General features: G+C 31.6%; 1 protein-coding gene across 1 annotated transcript; it reads left to right on the top strand.

Annotated features, from left to right (window-relative positions):
• Window positions 1–1,028: 1,028 nt before the first annotated feature.
• Window positions 1,029–22,229, top strand: LOC107439821 (target of brain insulin). Its single transcript, XM_016052535.3, has 2 exons — window positions 1,029–17,883; window positions 19,800–22,229. Exon 2 carries the CDS (start codon window positions 19,800–19,802, stop codon window positions 21,807–21,809), a length of 2,010 nt encoding a protein of 669 aa, XP_015908021.1. The 5' UTR covers window positions 1,029–17,883; the 3' UTR covers window positions 21,810–22,229.
• The last annotated feature ends 2,748 nt before the right edge of the window (window positions 22,230–24,977 follow it).

Below are 24,977 nucleotides of genomic sequence, written 5' to 3' on the forward strand. Positions count from 1 at the left end.
CCCAAATTGTTAATTTTGTTTATCAGTTTTAATTATCTAAAAAAATTCTTTTTTCTATGCATATTGAATTCTTAAATGAATACTTGTATTTTGGTCCGGACTAATGTTGACTTGTTTAGTAAGTTTAAAGATATGATCTAGATAAAACATTTCATAAGATGCTTGCATTATATGGTTTGCTCATATGGATCTTCTGTATTATCTTACTAAAATAAGAAGAAAAATATTTAACACAATTATTAGACGTGCCTTTCTTGATTTTCTGAGAATAAGTCTGAAAGCTATGGTATTTATTAATTTCAAGATGTTTCTGTAATTGAAGGTATGTTTTTTCTTTTGCAGTCACCTTCTCCGAAGCACGGAGGATGTTGGTGAAACTAGTGGATACCTCTGATGCCATACCGAGTGATGAAGGTGGCAGGGGGATTAAACGAAAATGTATAGCGGCCGCTGCTGAGTCATCTGAGGATGAGCAGCCAATCGGACAGAGGAGGCGCAAGGTGCCTGCACAAAGGTGTGTGTCTCCTCGGCCTCCTAGTAGGCTCTTTGAAGATGACCAGCAGGAGGTCATTTCATCATTCCCTGTCACCACTTCCTTCTCTGGTGCCAGTGTAGTTAACCTGGTTCCTGAAAGCAGTGCCGCCCCATTCGATGCATGGGTCAGTAAGCAGGAATTTGAAGGTAAGCAAGTCAAAGTAGCTTAGAGTTATTTTGAAATATTTTCTATATTATTTCATTCTTTCAAAAAAGATATTTAAATTTCTTTATATGCAAGCTTCAGCTAAACTGCTTGGTTAGTTTATACAGTCAAAATTGTACCGGTTTTATGCATGATACTTAGACACAGCACTGTTCTGCTCTATAAGTGTGCACTTTTTTAGTAAAAATCTGGCCTTAAAAATGCTGCTTTTTTTTTACTTATACTTCATTAGGCAATTCAGCAGTCAATTTGACTATTATATTGAATATATTAACAGTAATATCTATTACGATATTTAAGACTCTTTTAAATTTTATTCACGTTTTTTTTTTTTTTTTTTTGAAATACAAGTCATTTAAATTTTGATGCTGCAAGGAATATCTTTAGGAGGTTTCCTCCACCTCTTTCAATTTTGCGAGAGACTTGCTCTTTTAGATGATGCTCTTTTTCTTTTTTACAGATCATTTTTAACGGACGAAGTGCAGGGGAAAAAATTCATCGTATATCGCTATTTACACTTCTAGAGAGGAGTCGAATGTGCAAAGAGCAGAAATCACTAAGTTAATGAATAGCATTGGGAAACAAAAAAGTTCAACTGCTGGTCAACAGAGAAAAGATAGTATTTTATTAGTGCTGATTAATCAGATTCTCCTTAAATTTAATTCTTTGGTGAAGAAATTTCAAAGCGAAATTCCAATCATGCATTTGGTTCATGAAGAAGTGTTCTTTCTTTGCACAGAATTCATTTCGATGTTTATGGGACCAGAACACATACCGAGAGAGAGTGTTCAGAAACTTAATGTGAAAGACATTACTAAACAAAGAAAAGACAAAAACTGTTATTTAAAGGAATTCAATAAGAAATTAAGAGAGGCATTTGTAAGTTGTAGAATTTATTTGTGACGTAATCTTTCTCCCAAAGTACCCTGCAGTCAAGAGACAAGTATCAACATTTATTGCTCCTCCTAATGTTTTACCGAAGGAGAAAGTTCCAACTTTTCATGACGAGTAAGGAGGTACTCCACTGACAATGATATTGATGAAATAATTATTGATCAAAAACTACCAAAATAGAAAAGTGATTACCGAATGTTAGCTTTAATTGACCACTTTCACCCATGCCTGCAAGTTAATAATCTCTTTAATTTGACCACGTTATGTGATTTTTTTTTTTTTTACTTTCTCCTGGGCTATCAGAATAATACATGCTAAAATTTTCAACAATGATTAATAAGGTTTGGCTGAAAATAGAAGGGGCCGGCAACGAGTGTGGTTGCCAACTTAGGTGTCATTATTTGAATGAACCCAAACAAGATCGAGGAATTTCTATACACGTTTCAACGTCTGACACCAGAGGAATACCAGGCGTTCAGAAAAGATACTCAGAAGTTGTGAAAGTATCCTTCATAAAAAAGGCATCAACATGGCGAATGGATGCTTCAAGAAGTATACATTTTGGCGAACCTGTACCAAGCTATATTCCTTCGTTGAGCGTGCTTCGTAAAAAGGCTGTAAACAGGGACTTAAATATAAAAAAGATTTTAGATTGTATTGCATCTTTACTACAGATAAATTATGAGACCGAATATGCAGGTTATATTCATGACGTACGGTCAGATGACTTTTATTGCATTTATTTTTCTACTCACATAATTTTATATAAAAATGCTATAAAACAAGGGAAAAGTATAGTAATTGATGCAACAGGAGGATTTGCAGAGTTGAATGGTAAATCTAAGCGTAATATTTTTTATAAGAAACTGTTTCGAAGGAGACGAACTAATATTAACCCTTTTTCAAATAATTATCGACAAAACATGACACTATAAGTATACAATACTGGCTTCAAGATTTTGTTAAAAACACAAAGCATGTTCCAAGAGCATGTGTATCTGATTTATCCTATCGCTTTACTAAATACAATTACTATGATTTACTTATTTGATTACTTTGAGTTTTAACAGCTGCCGTTAAGAAACATTTGTGCAACAGTGTTTAAAAGTGGTATTAGGTGAAGATTTGCCACATAAATTATTTTGCTTTGTGCGTGTTGATGTTGCACACGTCCTAAAAATACTTAGCATAAAAGAAGTTCTTTTATAGCAAGTTTAAAGATTTTTACGTCAGATTACTAGGCATTATTTCTGTGTGCAACGAAATTAAAGATTTCAAAAAATTGTTAATTGCACTGAGCGAGATGAAGAAGAAGCTGGAAAAGATGTAGAATGTCAAAGAAAAACAGCGAAGATAATTCGGAACAATATGCGAGTACTAGTAAATATAGAAATTTTTTCAGCTAAAGTAATTATGCAAGTTATATGTTTGCAAATATATTTACATATACACAATTAAGTGCTCTGAGTGCTTGAAATTTAAAATTTATGATCTATTATAATATTAATGGTTGGGAAACAGTTAAAAGCTATTTTCACAGCATGTTCCTCAGATTTTTATTTTATATAGTATTGCCAGATTTAAATATTAATGTTATATTTTTAAATTTCTTAAATTATTATAATCGTTGATAATAATTCTTATTTCTGAAAATGCGTTTCATTTTCTTCACATTTTTAAACAGAGTCAAATGTACATATATTTTTTGTTATCACATTATTTTTATTATCAAATCAAATAAATTTTCCAAAAGATCAAGGTGAAAATACCTGCATTGTTGATCTATACCATAAAGAAAATTATTTTAAATTTAATATAATAAACTAATTACTTGGAATTCTTATGTTTCTAAAAACACTTATTTAAACACCATTTTAATCAAATGAATAGAATTAAAAGAAAATACATTAATCTTTATTTATCTAAAAAAAAACAATAGACAAACTCTCCGAAATTTGATTAAAAATAAAAATTTCTTTATAAAATCTTTGAGTGAATGTTTTATTTTATATGAATTGTTTTGCATTTTTTACTTTATATATTTTATATTTGCTAAAAAAAATTTCGGTGCTCATCACACCAACGTATTGATATATTTTGCTTTGGCTATATTGATGCAATATTAGAAAGCAACCTTTTTTTTTTTTTTTTAAGTATATAATCGTGTGAGCTGATTATCTCTTTTTATTATTTTCTTTAACGGCTTTTTAATTATTCTTAAATAATTTTTAAAAATATTTTATTTCAATATTCTCTTTTACAGGTATCTAGCCATCGGCGCAAGTTTAGCAGAACTGTATTTTGTGTTTCTGCTGAGCGAAACAATGAGGAACATAGTAAAAGTGACATGCAAACATCCGTGGACTGTTTTAGCTCCCATTTTCACGACACTCAGTTAAAAGCCTAAGAATTTTTCGAAATCACAAATTTCCCAAATTGTGTAGGTGCCATAGATGGGAAGCACATACGAATTGAAAAGTCTGAAGAAGCAGGCTCACAATATTTCAATTATAAAGGCTATCATTCGATTGTCTTATTGGCCCTAGCAGATGCAAAATGCTGATTTACGGCAGTGGATGTAGGAGCCTTTGGTTCCCGCAAGTGATTCTGCGGTGTTTCGAGCTTCGAATTTCGGCAAAAAATTGAAAGCCAAAGCTCTAAACATTCCAAGCGCCGAAACTCTGCCATTTGACAGAGAAGGTAAAAAAATGCCTTTCGTCATTGTGGGTGACGAGGCAAAGAATCCACATTAAACAGTTTTTAACAACCGCCCTGAGCGAGCCAGGAGGGTGGTTGAGTGCACATTTGGTATCTTAGCTAAAAGATTTAAAACTTTTTATAGAGCCATCGATGTGGGGATAGAGTTTACGAAAAAAATTTTAATGGCGGCATGCATTTTACATAATTTTGTAAGACACTTTGATGTGATCGAGGAAGAAAAAGAATTGTCTCTTTGTACCATGGACAGTATTAGAATTCAGGGAGAGAATAATACTGACATTGGCGGCAATATAAGGGAATACTTTGCCGAGTACTTTGTTTCACCCTCTGGTTCCGTCTCTTGGCAGTATAGTAAAATATAGTAAATACCAAAAATAATATTTAATATCACTTTTTGCATTAGTTACGTTAATTACACTCAACGCAAACATATGATTTTCAAACCTTGCATTAATTTAAGTTTATAGTAATTATATAACAAAAAATTCTGTTTTTCTTCCTTACATTTCTATTTGAAATTTTTAAATGTATATTTATTTGAAATGAAAAATTTAAAAAATTTTTAAAAATAGTTAAAATATTTTCCATTTAATGGCTTTTTAATTATTCCTAAATAATTTTTTAAAATATTTTATTCACAATAATCTCTTTTACCGGTATCTGGCCGCCGCAGCAAGTTTAGGAGAACTGTATTTTGTCTTTCTGCTGGGCGAAACAACAATTAGGGACATAGTAAGAGAGACATGTAAGCATCCGTGGACTATTTTAGCTCCCATTTTCATGGCACCTAAGACATAAGAAGACTGGAAAGCTATAGCCAAAGAATTTTTCGAGATCACAAATTTACCAAATTGTGTAGGTGCCATAGATGGGAAGCACATAGGAATTTAAAGCCCTTCGAATTTCGGCAAAAAATTGAAAGGCAAGGCTCTCAACATTCCAACTCCCGAAACTCCACCATTTGACAGAGAAGTGTGAAAATTGTGGGTGACGAGGCTTTCGGTTTGTCGAAAGATGCACTACGGCCATTTGAGAGACAAAGAATCGACATTAAACAATGAGTTTTCAACTACCGCCTTACGCGAGCCAGGAGGGTGGTAGAGTGCACATTTGGCATCTTAGCTAAAAATTTTACAGAGCCATCGATGAGGGGATAAGAGTTTACGAAACAAATTGTAATGGGGTATGCATTTTACATACTTTTGTTAAGACACTTCGATGTGATCAAGGAAGAAAAAGAATTGTCTCTTTGTACCATGGACAATATTAGAAGTCAGGGAAAGAATAATACTGACATTGGCGGCAATATAAGGACTTCTAATTTCGGTAAGAATTTGTTATTTATTTGTTAACTTGTGGTTTTGGTAACATGAAATACGTTGGACAAACTAGTAACCCCCTTAATACTACAATTAATTAGCATTGTCCAGATATAAACAGTCATAAAATTATCAATAGAATAGAATGGTATCATTTTTGAGTGAATAATTTTCACAGTGTTAAAATTAAAATTTTAGATATAGAAGATATCGATTTAAGATTACAAAAAGAAAATTACTGCATGCTTTTAATAACTCCTCTACTTACTCACTCTTTCACATTTAAGATAAGTGTACATTTTGGGGTAAACGGTGAACAAATAATAAAAACTATCTTAGTAGTGAAAAATGAAATGCAAATTTTATTACAAATATGAAAAAAGATTTTAGTAAACGAATGTATGCAGCAATATCTCCCGATTGTCTAAACATAATTGCAGTCAGCCAGAACACATTGATCCCAACGCAGATATCATTGGACACTGCAACGCAAAAGTACCACCGGTCCTGACGGCCTCCACCCCTCTGGACGTATTTTCACCAACATCCTAGTCCGCCGTATCATTAAGAATGCTCGCCTGAAAGCTAGCCAGCGAGGGTTTCGGAAGTGCCCAGGCAATTACGAGAACTTAATCTTGCTGCGGACAGCTATGCGAGATGGCAACACAGAAACCACTGAAGTGTATTTTGCAAATCCCTTCGATACGGTAAGCCACCCCCACATCTTCGCCGCACACGAACGTCTAACCCCCAAATTCACCGTTAACTCTGACCCAGCGAGAAACTCCCAGTTCCGAAACCCCAAGTTTGGAAACTTGGACCGAAAGTTCAAAAGCGATTTCACCATTATTTTTTGACCGTCGGTTACTTAACTGCAGGTTACTTGACCGGCCGTTACAGGCATTTTCCGATTGGATAAGAAAAAACACGTGATAACCGCGTTGTTTGCATGACTCCCCTGCTTTTTGTTTTTCTCTCGGCATGTTATTTATTTCATTATGTCTCAAAAGCTTTATTTCAGAGACCGGAAAGGAATTGCTGATGCAGCTGGTGGAGCCTAGGCTCATAATAATTGAAAATAAAGAAACGAACAAAGTCGTATCAGCAAAGAAAGCCGAAGCTTTCGTGGAGATTGCAGGGCAGTTTAATAAAACTGCTGGAGTGAATCCGAGAACTGCCTTGCATTTGCGGCAATGCTATCAAAACATTAAAAAAAACTGAACTAAAAATCTGCGAAAGCTAGGCAGCATTTAAGGTTAACTGGGGGAGGGGAAAATTCATGCCCTCAGTTAACAGAAAAGGATGAAAGATACCCCACATTGCCACTACTAACCCATCCGTTGAAATCAAGATATGATTGTGACTCTATGGATTTAGAAAGCAAGTATTATTTTATAATTTTGAGTTATAACATTTGTGTTCAAAATTAATGTTCTGAAATCATACTGAAGCTCTGGGAATAATTTGTAAAGTAATTTTCAAAAATTGCAAGTTTAGTTATTAATTTAAAATGTAAAAAGGAAGTAACTAACTTATAAATTAAAATGCAAAGTGATGAACGTATTCCCATAAATATTTATGGTTTCGATGTCTAATAAGTCCTCATAAATTTAACACCACAGAACATCAGTGGCATATCGAAGACTTACCCGGGATGGAGTACTTTGGCCCTGATATGATGTCTGTTGCAGGCAGAAAATCTTTTCATTCATGGTATGAGGAAAGACGCAACCATCCCTTTGATTTTAAAAAAGAAACGGAAGAATACTGCAGGTAAAACTAAGAGTATGAAATTTTCTAGAGTATTTTGTGTGTAAATTTTTCCATTTCTTTATTTTTCTCTTTTTTTTGAAGAAGTACTGTTCAATATACTACGGACATGTTGTATGAAGTTTCGAGAGCAGTTTCTTGTGGTTAAAGATCCCTCTATCAAAGCTGGACGATGGGACCCCTTCCTGTACATGACCATCGCGTCTTCGTGCATGGCTGTTTTCCGAGGGCACTACATTCAGAAGGAAATAGCCTGCCCGCCACTCCAGGGCTACATTACCGGTGTTATTTATAGCAAAGACGCAATAATACGGCTCATTTATCTCGGAAAAACAACATACCAATTCAGCATGCTATTAACGGTTTGGGAGAATACCACGGGTGCTTTTTTCATGGTTGTCCGAGATGCTTTGAGGATTACATAGCAATAAGTGTATGTATAAGAAAACACAAGCAACAAAGAAGAAACTTATTGACGCTGGATTCGAATACGAAGAGATATGGGAACACGATTTTCTAGCTCAGAAGAAGGAAGTCCTCTACACAATAGAAGATGTAGACCGATTGATTCAGTGTTTAGTATGATTATAACTATGCACTAACTTTGAAATCACATCAATACATTTTATTGCGTTAAACTCTGAAATATTTTCCCACTTTAGTTTTTAAAGTACGATTAAATCTTTCTCCAATACTTGCTTAAGTTTCCTTATTTGCAGTTAAGGTATCCGACTGGGTAAAAATGAGGGATTTTTTTATTAATTAATATTAAAGCCCAATTCATTAGCTTTTCGAATATGTTTTACTTTTTGTTCTACGATTTGTAGAAGTGAAGTTACGGCCATTTTTCTGTTAGTTGTCAGACGAAATTTCAACCGGAAGTGCTTTTCTGAAACTGAAAGTGGCACTTCCGAAACCAAAACTAGAATGTTTTTTCTACATTATGGGCAGATTAGCGTGTGTAATTGATTAAATTTTATTATAAATCATTTTGAGGGCAAAAGTAATTTATTTTCAATAAATTTTATAACTTTAATTTAATTTGTTGGGTGAATTATAATGGCAACTCTCATCTGCATTCCGTGCTTGTTTACGTTTTTGTCAAACCAAGCTGCGCATTTTAATTTGAAAAGGTTTTAGTGGCAGTTGAAGATATTCAAGCTCAGGTGAACACGAGTGTTTAAACCATAAGGGTTCATCTGGAAGCATGGGAGTTGTCGGTGTTTCGAGAATTTTTACACGTTCAGAACTTTTGAGGGGTTTGCAGTATGAAGAATGTTACGGAGACGGGGATTCAAAGGGATACGAGGAAGTTAAAAACACTTATGGACAAAATTCAGTTAAAAATTAGAATGTATTGGCCATAGTCAGAAGAGAGTTGGTAATCGGCTTAGAAAGTTGAAGAAAAATAAGAAAGGTTTGAATGGCAAAGGAAAGTTGACGGATAAAATTACAGATAAGCTACAGAATTATTATGGGATTGCCATTAGAAGCAATGTGGGGAATTTACAAGGCATGCAAAGTGCAGTAATTGCTGCATTTTTTCATTGTTGTTCTGGTTATGATAACCAAATGCATGGCCAGTGTCCAAGAGGATCCGAAAGCTGGTGTGCATACCGAAGGGAGAAATCTGCTGCCTTACCAACATCAGTCATAAAGGCAGTAAAGCTAACCTATATGGAGCTTTGCGATGCTAAGCTATTGGAGAAGTGCACTCATGGGCGTACACAAAATTGCAACGAAAGTTTCAATGGAGTTATTTGAAACTTTGTACCGAATGAAACTTTCGTTGAAATTCAAACTCTCCGTTTAGGAGTTTATCTTGCCATTTTGATACTCAATTCTGGATAAGCAGGGCTTTTCCCCCTCCTTGAAAAGTTGTGAGTGCCAGCAGTTCAAAATGTGAAGAGAAACTTTGACAAAACGTTAAACGACAAAATGAGGATAAAAGATGCTCAACGTCATTTTGAACCTGCTACTAAATCAGCCCGCAAAAAAAGACGTGCAAGTCGAAAAATTTGTGCTACAAAAAATGAACTTAAAGGTATCACCTATAAATATGGGGGGTTTCAATTGTAAAATTCTGAGGTTCTTTTTTCCATGTTAGATTTCAAGTGTATTTTTTTTTCCTAATTTTTTTGCTTTGACACTTATTGTAAAAACAGTAGGTATTGAATAAATTGATTGAGATTTTACTCCAAGCAATATTATTATTGTTTGGAGTTAAAAACTACTTTCTAACTGTGAACTTACTCATCTTATAAGGAATATCTCTTTATAATACTGTTTTACATTTTTATAAATTGCAGTGTAGACATTTAATAAAATGCCCCCAAAAAAATTCCAGGCAATAAATCTTTGATACACTTACTCCACGAGGAAATTTAAAAAAATTATATAATATCCACAGCCAGTAATAAGTATTTCCAGTAGTTTTTATCAAATTCATACTCTAAATGCATTTTCTGAGAAAAGTCGTTTTTATGAAAATCTCTTTACGCTAACACTCTTTATAAAAAAAATTTCAATAGAATTGTTTGAAACTTGGCATACAGATTTCATGTTATATTATCTGTGTTATGAACTAAAAGTTAATGTCTAGGTGTGAATTTACTGCTTTTGTGAGACTTTAATTAAAAAATTATCGATTTTTTTCTGAAGAAATTGAATGTTATATCACATATTTAGCCGTAGCTCCCTTTATATTTAAATTTTTTTAAAGATTTTAGTACAGAACATAGATAACTATATTATAAAGCTAGGAAAAAAAAAATTATTGCAATATATGTATTACAACTTACTGTAGAGTTGCTAGAGTGCAATGAAAATTATGTTATAAATTTGTTCAAATATGACCATATTTAACAAATATATTTCTTTCGTTGATTAAATTTGCATTAAAACAATAATAATAAGACCTATTCTTCCAAAAAATAAAGTTAAAATAGTAATTGAGTTATTTTTTTAAAAAAAATTGCGTCGTACCCAGTTGGATACCTTAAAAAATGAACGCCTATCTTTTAAAGGTGATGTATTTTATTAGTAAATTCAGTACCCTTGTCTGATTGAAAATTGTCTGGTTTACTTTCTTTAAAAATAGTTGTTAAATCTGACAATACGTTTTTAGCTGATTTATATCTGACAGGTACAGCTCGCGCAAATTTTGAGAAACAATCTATATAATTTAACAAATATTTATATTATTATTATATCCATTATTAAACAAAAATGAAAACTGTTGGTGTTCGACTGATTTTTGAAAGTTCTGAAGCTGAACGTAGTTTAAGATATACTTTATACCTGTTTCGGAATTAGAAAGCATAGGGCATGTGCAGAAAAGGTGGACAATCAGTAGTGGACTTCTTGCTCTGAAAATGATCCAAATGTGCACAACTTTTTACGTTAAAATAAATATTTTTTTTTTGGGGGGGGGGGGGGAATACGNAGTTTTAATTTTTTTTTTTTTTTTTAAAGAAAAAGGCAAAGCCATTATTTCAATTTATGTCGAGCAGTAACAAAATGATAAAAAGATTGATGGGAATTTTTGGTGCAAGAACCAGGTTATATACCGCCTAAAATTAGGTTCAAATAGTAACTTATTAAAAATGAAATAACTTGTTTAAAATCAGGATAGCAATGTTAAAATTACTGTTACAGCTGTGACTTGCTAGTTCATAAGCGTTAGTAGCATCAGATTTTTGTAAGAAGTCAAACGTCTAGAAAACAAAAATAAAGCTTAGATTAAATAAGTGATAAATACACAAGTGGGCGACCTTTGTGCTAAAATACAAACTAATGTAAACAACGTTTAGGAGCACAAAAATATCTATAAATATTTTTGTGTTCCTAAACGTTGTTTACCTTAGTTTAAATAAGTTATAGTTAAACTGAACTTCAGCTGCCTCCTAAAGAGTAAAATTAGACACTCAATATAACCTTTACTCAAACAAAACAAAAAATTTAAAGCTGCAACAGTTTTAGAATAAAGTCAATTTTAACACCATGAAACTTTTTAAAGAATCTTTCTGAAAAATGTCAACATATTGAAATTGATGAGAACAAAGAGTTACAAAATGCAAACTCAATGCAATAAAACTTCTTATTCTGGTTTAATTCTCTGGTATAAATATTTTTTTGCTAAGCTGACAAATTCATTTTGACCAACTGGACCATGTTTTAAAATTGGTGACGTTTCAAAGTTTTTAGCTCCAAGAACGCTAAGAGCAGATCGCATCTGGTCCCGACTTATAACAAGTTTCCCAGCTGGATCGAGAAGCCGAAAATATGCTTTCAGTGAATCCTCAGAAAAAAATGCAGGTAACGATTTATCAATTGCTTTTGAAGAGTCGAAATCTGATAAGACGTCTATCAAAAACTGTCTTGGATATTCAGGTTTAAAGAAAAATACCATCTCTGATAAATAATTTAAAAGCTCTTCAAGTTTGTAATCTGATACATAGTTCTGTATTTCTTTTAAGTATCGTTCGCTTGACATTTCGTATATCTTTGCTGGTTTGCACTAAACATTAATATATTGTTTAATTTATCTCCAGTTCAGTTTAACAAACACACAAGTACATCTAAAACTTGAAAATATATCATAACTTGAAGTGTCGTAAGTAAACCTCGCGAATTAAAATAATTTAAATTTATGATCAAGCTAACCTGAAAATTGACTAATTTAACAAAATATCTTTTAGAATAATCTTTGTTTAGCTTTTAAGACATGAATACAAATAGTATCAGGTTAACTTGGCAATGTTGAGTCATTCGTACACTATACTTTACTGTCCGTAATTTTTATTTGAGACTTGCTGAATGCCCGTTCTTCATACGGAGTGAAATTAAGAAACTCGCATCAACAAATCTGTAGTGAACAACACTACAAAACCATTCACAAAATTTTCAGACAAATATCGACAAATAATAAAATTAAAACTATTCCAAAGTTTTATTTGTTGACTTTCTCAGTTTCTTTACATTATTGGATAAAACTAAACTGATTTTAGTAGTTCATCCTATCAAAATATAGGCCTAACTATATTTAGTATTATCTGACATAATGCTGTTGCTAAAAGCGGCTAATGATATTTGAAATTTTCCATAGTCAACGTACTCTCAACTGTACAAATCTATCAACATAATAAAAATGTACAGAATAGTTGCAGTTGTAATCGGCGCCAAATTTAAACGGAGGACTTCTTTGAAAAAATTTTAAGGATATCAAAATGTTTATGCCTCCAAAGTAAAAGAAAAAATTTGAACCATTTATTAAGTTTTTTTTTATGTGCATCTGTGTGTTGTGGCCAATAAAGTCCACTTCGTCTGATTTGTTCCGGCGACTGAGCGCTGTCGCCAAAAACTCAGCTTGGCAAGATTTGCACCGGTATAATGGAAAAGTACCCATCATTATTTTTTTTAAGCTCATAGCATATTTTTGTCATTTAGAATTTATAATTAATTAAGCATCATTGATAGCATTAATAGTTTTCAGATTTTTTATACTCTCTTAAACGTAACATTTCCCATTAATTTTGCCTTTTAATACAAGCTTATTATTGCACAAATGGCTAAAATAAAATAAAAGACTTGAGTTTTAAGTAGAATCGGGGTAGACGCACGTCGTAACATTTCCTCTTTTTTCACCACGAGTTCTAAACTGTATAGTTTCATTTATAATCGTGATAGTTACCCTCATGCTGAGCAATTTGCTGCTTTTGGAAAAAGTAACCAATGTGTTGGATAGAATCCACCCACCCGATGTCGTGGGACCATCGCCGCCGATGCCATGGACAAAACGGTATTGTGGAACTGTTTGTTTTGACTTGGCTGAAATTGTGCACGAGTTGGATGTACCATCAACAGCCTTAGTGATGAGCAAGTATGAAGGATCCATAGCCAGGAGAGTATGGGAATTTTATGGTAAGTGTTGGCTCTAGAAAATGGCCTCTGAGAAATCGATGAGAGAAGGCTTTCAAACTTACATCCAATACCACTGGATTAGAATGGGAAAGGCAATATTATTTTAAAATTATTTCTCCTTGTGAGTTTTGTGGTGGTGGTTTTGGCAGAGTATTTAAACGAGTGCGTGCTGTGAGCGTAGCTCGTAACCCTGAAAAGGGTCCGATCCGGGTAAGCCATAGTAACCATTAAGTTCAGTACAGTGAGTAACCCGGTACGAGTGGTTGAATACCAGGACGACCGGGTCACTGTTGTAGCAGAGCCTTACACCAACCTTAACCATCCGTTAGTTTTACTTTAACCTGTAAATAATTTATTAAATATACGTAGAGATTAAATGCAGATTAAATCTGACCACCGCCATTATTCCAGATGCCCACGGGCACAATCACCGATGAAAGTGTGAAGTGTCCGCTTGTGTGAAGAAGAACTCAGTTCAAGTTCAAGAGCGTCGCTCTAGGAAGAGGGAGAACGACTGAACTGAGAGTAGGTCGCACATCTTAGCTGCTCCTGAACTCGTTCCGAAGCTGAGAGTAGGGCGTGTTTCAGTGATCCAATCCCGGCGTCCCTGACGATGACCAGTACCGTGCCCATGCGGAAAACTGATATCGTTCCGAACTGAGAGTAGGACGATTCAGTGCTGCTGTTCCAGATACATGTAATCGTTCCGAACTGAGAGTAGGACGTTACATTGTTTACAACTTATTGTTTTTTATTTTTGATGACTCTTCAGGTTAATATTGATCGACTCGTGGTGGGAACCTAAAGCCCTCCATAGCTGCCCGCTGTCAACAGAAGTCATGAGTCGGTGTTTGCTTTTCTTTGTAGATCCGACCAGAGATACGACTTCACCTCGCGAATTAGCACCACCGAAAGGTCCTTTTCAGGACCATAAAATCATGGCTACTTCCGAGAGTCCCACGGCCGGGGGAAATGATAATGCTAATAATAGCGCACTTAATCTTGACGTAGTTGAGATTCCTCAACCCGAAAAAATTATTCCGGGATTAACTATCGCTAATTCGGATAAACCGAGTAAAAAGAAAAAGCGAAAGATTCGCAATAAAAATAAAGTTCAGTCCACCGATGATGACTGCACCGATCTAGACTCAGACTCTCCGATAGAGAAAAATCTTGATAATAGCGAATCAAATTTGGCTATAAATGATGTCGCGATACCTTTTGACGAGATGATAAAACAAACCTTAAATTTACTAAATAATGCCGCCACCTTTGTGAATAACGGACAAAAAATTCAGGGAAATATAGAAAAAAAAATACAGGGCTTTTTTGTTGAATTCCAACATAGGCAACATACACTTAAATATAAAATATATAGCCAACAGGAGCTATTTAACGAATTATCTAACTCAACCTCAGGAATATTAGATGAGTATGCTAGGGATCACCCAGAGCGATTCCCATCCTTTACCTTAGATACTAATAATCAAACACACGACAACATTATGGACACAGAGTTTTCCGATACTCTAAATCAAGTAGCAGAGACAACAACTTCTCCATCTCAAAAACTAAGAGATTCAAGGCCACCCCGCCGTCCCCAACCAGGGTAACCCAAAATAACAACGTTGACCTCGACCCAGAAGACGAGTTTACTACTCAGAATAAGAAAACGACCAAAAGTCATGAAAGACGAAAAATTTGACTGGAGAGAATTTAACAAAATCTTAACAGACAATAACATTTTAGATTACACAGCCAAAAATAATGGTGACTACTTTTACCATAAAATCTAATAAGCTGGAGGACCGATGCCAAATTGTATCCTTGTTAAAAAATAAGGATATCGCTTACCACACTTACAGCCTCCCAGATGAGCGTACCTTCAGAGTGACACCAAAATAATAGCGAAATATCACCTAATTCAATTACACAGATCTCAACTTACATTGTGTTGTATAAGACAAAAATTTTGAATTCCTTCTGGAAGAATTACATAGGTAGTCATAAAAACTGAGATGTTCTGTAGATACATAAAAATAAGGATAGAACACATGACAAATAAGAACGAAATAATTTTCCTTAGGAAAATCAGGACAACTATGAACTCTGATCATAGAAATCTTTTATAATACCAACGTGTTTATAATGCAACTCTTTGCTAGTTAAAGCTGTAACTACATAGGGCTCACCATTATGAGGTGGTTGCATGCCGAGCCAATGTTTTAAACTTTTTTTATGCGTTAGATTTATCATGCAACTCTTAGTTAGTTAAAAGCTTTAACTACCCAGGACTCACCACGAGGAGGTGGTTGCATGTCGAGTCCCAACTTCAAATACAAATTTATTTTTTTAAAAAGTGGACAGTTTTATTATGAAAGCAACGAATTTAAAAATTACACGATATAGTAATCAGAAAAATATGTTTAAAACTTATAGAAATAGTTAAGTTCGTCCGTTTTTTTTGGCATTACACGCTTTTTACATGAAAATTAGTAAGGAAAGATATGACACGGAAAATTGCTGGAAACAACTTAGTTATTTCATAAATTGATTCAAGTAGTATGTTTCAAGTTTAGATTTATTTATTCAACCAGTCTTTCCTTCCAAAAGTTTCATTTAAAACGATGCAACTATCATGTTTTTTAAGTTTCCTGGGAACTAGTAGGCGTTTTTGTAAGTGTTTCATCATGATTCAGTTTCATCTTTTAATTAAACCACAGACTTTCAAAAAGAGTTTATTTTTAGATTATATTTACGAAAGAAAAAATAAGACTTGCTTAAAGAGTTGATGAGCGGTAAACTCAGTCGTACATTTCTTTAAAAAAAAAAAAGTTTAGACATAATTTGTCAGTGACGCAGGAAATAGCAAATTTCTATGTTAATGAAGGTGTTATAAAATAGAATTCATTGCTCTCACTGTCAAGGAAAGCAAGCCATGCATCACAAATGACGAAGAACTTTTTTCACATCTATACGTATTATTTGAGAGAAAATTTTCAATTAAGAAGAAAAAAAATGCTCAGACGTATTTCACTCGAGGAAACAAAAACCAAAAAAATAAATACTGTAATCGAAAAAAAAAGGAAAAAAAACCCAAAAAAATATAAGTTTTTATTTTTCTCCGTACCAAACTTTTTAAAACTAAATAATAAAAAAAGGAAATGCATTAACAAAAAATTGTATTAGTATTTCAAATCTAAGTTTTCAATTCAATATAAAACTAAATTCCACAACAAAGAAACTTTTTTAAACAGCTCGCCGATGCGCTTTTAACACATAGGATATTGCTCAAAATTAGAATTTAAGAAAATGGATATAAGCTCAAAATATTTAAAAACATACACACCACTTCCACTTTTAAAACTGTTATGAATATTATTTTTAAAGAATTAACTACTTAATAAAAATACATGTTATATATATAGTCACCCTTTTGCATAAATCATTTGGTACATATACCACTTAATCGTTTAAAGATTTGAATATATAGGAATCATCTTAAAAGGTACATTTGATAGAAAGATTACATCCTAATATATTCAGCCACTCCGGCACTTGGCGGCGTAATTATTATTGTTATATAGCGTTTAAAAAGTAGGCAAATTCCTTGGTTCAAATTTGAGTTTAACAAATAGGCGCAATTTGTGTTGCGTTCATTTTCTTAATCACATTTTTAAGATTTTCTTTTTTTTAAATATGTTTTATGAGCAATGTCCGTTCTCTTAAATACGCATTTCGAATTATGATCAAATCGAACTAGCAAACAAGTTAATTTATATTTTTATTTCCGTAAAAACCATTATTTAGTTTATTTTATTAATTTTCGGCTCCACGTTTCAAAAACAAACTCAGAAGTAGTATAGACCTAATTTCAACGGTCTCACACAAAACTTAATTTTAAAACTATAAGTGATGAAACAATAAAAAACGTTCATTCTTCACATTAAATGTTTTCAAATTAATTATCTATCGGTTTTCGGTTAATATGCTCAGTATTGCTGTGAGCATCGGGGTTTCGCCGTAGAAAACTGATCGTTTAAGATTCCATGGACAAAGAAAAAAGAATAGCTGTTTTAGAATGCTTAAATGAAAAACTTAGTCGAACAGCGTAAGACACATGTAAAACAATCAACGAGCGCACGGTTCTTTTATCTCTTTAAGGTTACGCATCACTTATAATGATGAAATAAGCAGATTTCTAATCCTTATGCCAATATTGAAGGGAAAAAATAACTTAAGTTTTATTTCCAAGATTTATAAAAACTAAAAAGATTGGCCATAACCAGCGAAACGAACGAAAATATTGATTTGCATCATGTTACTATTTTTGTTCAGATGAAAATAACCAGGAAAGTAAATAAAACTTCTAAAATATAAAAATTAAAAAAAAAAATTATCCAGCACATTGCTCCTTGAATTCATGCCAAGACGATCGATGGAAGAAAGCGGAGTATCTCGCCAAGGCACAAACACAAAATTCAAGGGCAAGAGAAGATGGATTTTCTTCAAGTGTCTTTATCCTAATTTCTTACAAAGAGCTACACAACATAAAAGGTAAGTTTTTTAATAATGATATTATTACATGTTAAATAAGATAACATAGTTAATCTCTACTTGATCCCTTAAAGCGTATAAACTTTCCTTTAAAGTGATTTGTATGTAAAAAACTATAAATAATTCTGTGTATAACAAATTAAAAAAAAAAAAAAAAACAATCATCTTTAAATTATTATTTTCGGTTTAATGTTATTTACACAACTTTTTTAGTAAATCCATTCTTTTTTTAGATTTTGGCAATAGCTATCAATTTCATAAATATGGTAAATGAAAAAATTAATCGCTCTTAACCTTCAAAATATTAAAAAATAAATCAAAATATCAATATACTTACATATGTTTACAAGATCAAAAACGACTTGCACGCTTCATCCCTCACTACTTATCCTATCTTCAAAAAGTTACAACAGATCTCGTTTGCCTATGAATTACTACACCGAGGAAATCATGTTTTGTTATATTTATAAGAGTACTTGATCTTACCTAGTTTGAGCGTAGAACGTTCAAATCTGTAATTAGCTTTGTTCGGCGATTTTTTCCCTTCTTTTTTCGAAGGGGTATTTTCGGTTTAACTTATTTTCTTTCTGTTTTTAGAAGTTTAGTCTGCCTTGTCTGTAGAAGTTAATTAAAAAACGTTCAGGTTAATATTCACACTTTAGAGGTAACACTTGTCTCCTCCTTTGAAAATAAAACAAAAAAATATACGACCTAGCAGTGTCACATCAAGAATTGAACTACATTATTGCATTCTTCCAACACAGATTAACAGAAGAGAGGACACTTAGTATTCACTCGAAATCCCGGTGAGGAATACATTATTCAACTGCATAAAAATTGTAGCTCGTAGAGTGAAACAGACGCAGTTTTGAAACCAGCGAAACGGTCATATCCAAGATCCGTTAAAAAAAATTCCATGCAACAGAAGAAAAAATTTCCCCCTGTGTATCTTTTCGCCTCTAATTTAGGACACCCATTGTAAGGAGGACCCCTTTAGTTTACTTTTACGAAATGGGCTAAATTTGTAGTACTCATACCATTTATTGCTTTCATTTCTCTAACCAACTGTTTTATTTATCACTATTAATTGACATAACAGAATTCAAACATAACAAAATACATTTTAATTATATTATAAAAAAATTGCTCACTATCGAAATTTTATTGACACAAAATTTTAATATTTTCTACAGTCAATAGAAAAAGAGTTAAACTAATTTTAAGAGAAAGTAAAACTGCAGCAACGTTCTAGTAAATTACTTTTTCTTTCTAAATTCAAGGAATTTTCTCAACCACTTATGAAAATGTCTGCAGTAAGGAAATATTTGTTAGAATTGAAATTACAAGTAGCTTTGAGTAAAGTTTGATGTCTAAATAAAAATAATAAATAAAAAAAATTAAAAATACAGCTATATTTAAAATTTGTAGTCATTTTAACCAAATTTTGAAATCTTGGAACAGATTTTTTGGAAAACTACTTCTATTGGAGTAAAATACTTTGAAATATAATGCTACTTTAAAAATTATACATCAGGAAGCATTTTGAATATGATCGGAAACTAAGCATAAAGATAAAATCTTTAAAATATGCAATAGTACAAAGTTGAAAGTTACTTTAAGTTAACCATTATTTGAAACTGGCCAAACTAATGTAAAATAGATTTTTTTTTCTTCATGAAATGAGAAAATAGAGCTCTAATAAAGCATTTATTAGAGCATTAGTTTTAGCATTTTTATTCTATTAATTATAAAACTTAGATAATTTATTTCACACTTTAAAGGAAACTTAAAATTTAAAAACAAAAAAACTTATACATTAAAACAAGATTATAAGGCAGCTTTTACTTCAATAATATCAATATTGCTTATTTTTAAAAGAACAGGTATAAAACTCAAAACTTTTTTTTTCTTCTTAGATGCAATGGTGGATACTTACGATTTGGCTGTTATGTATAAACAACTCATCACCAGTGCAAGCACTAGATTTATTGGATGAAGAAATCTCCTATGGAGTACCTACTTTACTGTTAGATAATTTGCAATTAACATTATCATCACAACTGTTGGTTGATATCTTCTCCCCAACAGTCAAAACTTTAAAAGGTTATTTAGGATGGCTACCTAAAACTAGTAACACCACTTACACAAGTTGCTCTGAAAACGAATCTCAATCGGGAGCAATATGCCTTAAATATAAGAAAGAAATGAAACTTATAGTGATGCAAGACAACTCAGATCACTGTGAAAAAGATAGTTTGACATGCCACACAATTTCTTGTCACAAAATCCATTGGTTTAATCACAGGGGAGGTTCTATGGATTGCTTTTTGCTGGGAGATGATTTATGGTACGGAGGAAGCAGTACAATATCACAAAGATGGCCATTACAAAGTGATTCCAGACCATGGTATCCAGCAGCAACAGGGGATCCTTTACACCATCCGTCAGGCAATGTTTTGGAAAATCTTTGGATATCATCAAGTGGATTTGCAATATTTGTTGATCACAATACATCCCTCTATGTGAATTTCAATGAAAGTGGAAATGGAAAACTTTGTTTCACTACATCTGCAAAAAAGCACCCCTACCAAAATAGAGAATTAAAAACAAATGATTTGGCCTATTCTATTTGTGCAGCTTCCTCAATAAAAGAAGCTCACACTTTTAGCTTACATAAATGGATAAAAAAACCATCTAATATACCAAATGAAAAATTATTTCAACATCCAATTTGGTCAACTTGGGCTAAATATAAACAGAATATTGATCAAAACATTGTTTTGAATTTTGCTTCAGATATTTTTCAGTCAGGCTTTGAAGCTAGTCAATTAGAAATTGATGACAAATGGGAAAATTGTTACGGCAATTTAGAATTTGACCAGGAAAAATTTCCAGACCCAGCAAGGATGACTGAAGAACTAAAATCTTTCGGGCTTTACACAACCTTATGGGTCCATCCATTTTGCAATAAAAACTGTGTGACATATAACATTGGTAAGACAAAAGGATATTGGGTGAAAAATAAGGAAGGTAATGTTTTAGATGTGAAATGGTGGAATGGGTTGGGAGCAGTTTTAGATGTAACAAATGAAGAAGCAGCAGAATGGTTTAAAGAGAGATTGCAAATGATACAAATTAATTTTGGAATTGAATCTTTTAAATTTGATGCAGGAGAAATATTATGGCTTGACACAGATTTCTACTTTCATAATTCTGAAGCAAATGCACAACCAAATATTTATTCCCAATTATATGCTGAGATAGCAGCAGAATTTGGCAGAAATGTAGAAGTCAGAACTGGATATAAAACACAGCACTTACCTATTTTAGTTCGAATGTTTGATAAATATTCTGTTTGGAATTATGCAAATGGTTTACAAACATTAATACCTAATACACTTAACCTGTCAATGTTAGGTTACTATTTCGTTCTACCAGACATGGTTGGAGGCAATAATTATAATTCTCTGGATGGTTCTTTACCAGAAAGGGAACTATATGTTCGTTGGTTAGAAGCAAATATATTTTTACCTTTCATTCAATTTTCAATACCACCGTGGGATTATGATGATGAAATTGTCCAAATTTCTAAAAAAATGCTATCTTTAAGAGAACAATACATTGGTGATATTATGAGAATAGCGCATAAAGCAACCTTAAATGGTGAACCAATAATTCGCCCACTTTGGTGGATAACACCAGATGATAGTGAAGCATATAAAATAGACTCTGAGTTTCTAGTGGGTGATGAAATATTAATAGCGCCTGTTCTACATAAAGGAACTAATCAAAGACACATATACTTGCCAGGTGGTAAATGGAAAGATGCACAAAGAGGGAAAATTTATGAAGGATCAGAGTGGCTTTACAATTATAATGCCCCATTAAACTTTCTTCCTGTCTTTATACGATATGCTGGAATATAGGAACATTTAGAGGTATTTGGCACTATATTTTGTAAACATTACTGTATTGTTTTGCAATACATTTTTATCCCCATCGTAAATTTTGCATCATTAAAGATGTTCAGAGTAAAAGTGCCGCGAAATAAATTTTTTTATTTTTAAAACGATTAAACGAAACTTGTGTAGGCATTTTTATTAAACTATTATCCACTAAATTCATAATCAAACAGAATGTTGCTACTGTAACCTTAAAATCAATTAATGAATGACTTTAAATAAAAGAATTATTTTTACTTACCAGCTGCACCCTGAAAAGAACTATGAAAAAAATATGTTTTTAAACTTAAAATTGGAGTCACTATTTTAAATAAAAAATATGTTTTTCAAAAATGGCAATATTATTTCACTTATTTTTTGCATAAAACCAAGTTGCAAATTTAAGATATTTAGATTTTGTTTATTTATTAACACTATCACTACATTGAATATAATAGAAAATTTAATTATACATTAAATTAGCAACAATAGTGGAGTATGAAGGTAAAGAACTTATCAAAACATTGAGGTCATCTTTTGATGGTTTATTTGAAACCATTTTCCATTAACTTACCTAAAAATTTTCAGTTGAAAATTTAATGTCCACAACAGAAGGTATCATAAAAAATAAGACAAGCTGTAAAAAATTACTTTTATGATTAATTTAAATTTTTTAATCCATTAGAAAATTCATTATAATTGAATATAAGAACATAACCTTAATTACATTAGAAATGCTAACAGTAGAATTAAAAATAAAAAACATAATTTATTGATTATTATATACATATAGGCATCTCTTCATAAGCTTTAAGCAAAAGTATCCCCTAATTTTTTTTAAAAAAATTTCATCTTAATTTAATGAAAATTCTCTCCTGAATTCAAAAATATCATTGCTTTTCCCTTTAATGTTTGTTCAAGCATTGAACATTTAACTTACTTATATATCTTCACCCCATAAAGAGCCATACTTTCTGTCTGCTAAGGCTATTTTAATGATTTTATAGTTTTGATTGATATAACTTTATATCTTACATAATTGTTTTTTGAATATTATTACTTAAAAAAACTTTTTTATAAAATTTATGCTTTTGAGTGTATGCAAAATGGAAGAAAGATTTTAAAAACTCCAGACTTTAAACTTACCACTAAAATATTGCTGAAGGAATGATTATGCAGCTTTTCATAGCAAATCAACATTTCTTTTTGGCTGAAATCAGAGGTGTCAAAGTTAAAAGTTTAGTTAATTTTACTCCATTCATATTTAAGTTAAAATAATTTTCAATTCAAGCTAAATTACATAATTAAAATCAGTCACAGATGGGATAGAAATAGCACACATTTAGATGCGTTAGAATATTTATTAATTTAGTATATTATTTAGGATATGATAGAAATAGCATACATTTACATAAGATTAAAGCAAAACCTTAGAACGAATCAGTGCTATCTGAAATCTAGTTCTTCGAAAAATATCCGTCCATCATCGCAACAATAATTGTGTGTAAACTCAATTATAAGTTTAATATAATTTAATTTAGCCATATAATTTTAGAAAATCATTAAGCTAAATTTCATTTATAAATTTTGGAGGGGTTGTCAAGTCTTTGACAATTGATGGTTTTATTTATCATGTCAAAAAAACCTTTTTGACAACTGTCAAAAACTAAATTTTAGTCTAAGGATAAATTGTTATATTAAAATTAAAAAGTATTTATAAATAAGTATACATATAAAATTACAAGTGATCAATCAATTATGTTCTTGAATTATTTTGATCTTTTTTTTGACAATTACTGCCAAAAACCCAAAATTTGGTGTAGAAAATATTAAATAAATATAAATAAAAATGTCTAAAATTTAAATTTATCTAATCTGTTAAATTATTGAAAATAAAAAACAATCAGCTTAATAAATAAATAAACACTAAAAAATCATCTTATTCATTATATGTAAAATCCATTTTCATTCACCAATTTTAATTCCTCCTTCCCCTAAAACATCAGTTACAAAAAAAAAAAGTTTTGAAGCTTTTTGCACTTTAAGTTTATTTTTCAGTTTAGTATGATGAATAAGACCGAAATTCAAAACTTATTCTTTAGACTGATGCTGAGCTAGAAAGTAGACATAATAAAGCTATAATTACAAAATAATATGTAACTAGTAAATTTATTCTGATAACTTAAACCCTTGAATTGATTGATTAAAAAAATTAACTCAATTAAACAAACATTCATATTTTTTACAAATTTTAATTAGTTTACTAATCAGTAAACAAAAAATTTGTCATAGATATAATTAAAATAAGTTAACTAATTAGAAATATTCACTTACATATAAGTAGGAGTGGTTAAAATCCTCAGGGCCTAATATTCCCTAAGAACAAAGTTTATTTTGGATCAGAATTTTCCTGAAAAGTTAACTTTTTCTTTCAGTACAATAACTTTTTCAAAATATTTTTGGAAGATTAAGTCAATATAAGAAAAAAAATTATTTGATTTCACACATTTCTTGAATAATCTTATATCAATGAGAAAATTAAGGAGTTTTAAGAACTCTTATAGAAAAAAATAAAGACTTTCTTCTTGAAGTTTAAATTTATTTCTCTTTCTCAAAATACAATTTCTGCCATTTTATTATTTGGTTTTAAAGATTTTCGCCATGCTATTTTATTTATATTTACATGAAAAATTCAGCGAAGTTCGGAGTTAATTCAAAATTACATTGAAATGATAAAGAAAATAAATACTTACATATATAATGAAAACCTAAAAGACATGTTTTACAGAGCAAAGCTGCACTAGCACTAATATCACGTTGAAATTCCGCCATTAAACGAAAAATTGAACAATTTATCTTGTAACAGCAAAAAGTTTTAGTAGTCATTAATTAGCATGAACTAGCAATTAAATATTTTTCAAATATAACAAACAAAGTTAAAAAAAATATTGAATTTTAAGTGAAACAATGTGGCAAATTAAGCATCATAAAAGGAAGATATTAGATAGGAACAAAATTCACCTTTAATTTCTTTAGCTAGTGAACTCTTTAGTAGGGCGTTTAAAATTTTTCAAGATATAGATTAACAGAAACCAATATCGAAGGATTTTACAATAAATAATATTGTAAAAGAGAATCAAATATTACAAAAAA

Source organism: Parasteatoda tepidariorum, chromosome 10 (assembly GCF_043381705.1).
Source record: "Parasteatoda tepidariorum isolate YZ-2023 chromosome 10, CAS_Ptep_4.0, whole genome shotgun sequence".
Taxonomy (NCBI): Eukaryota; Metazoa; Arthropoda; class Arachnida; order Araneae; family Theridiidae; genus Parasteatoda; species Parasteatoda tepidariorum.

Excerpts from the sequence above, each read along its gene's own strand:
- LOC107439821 (XM_016052535.3), top strand. The coding sequence starts at position 19,800 with ATGCAATGGTGGATACTTACGATTTGGCTGTTATGTATAAACAACTCA.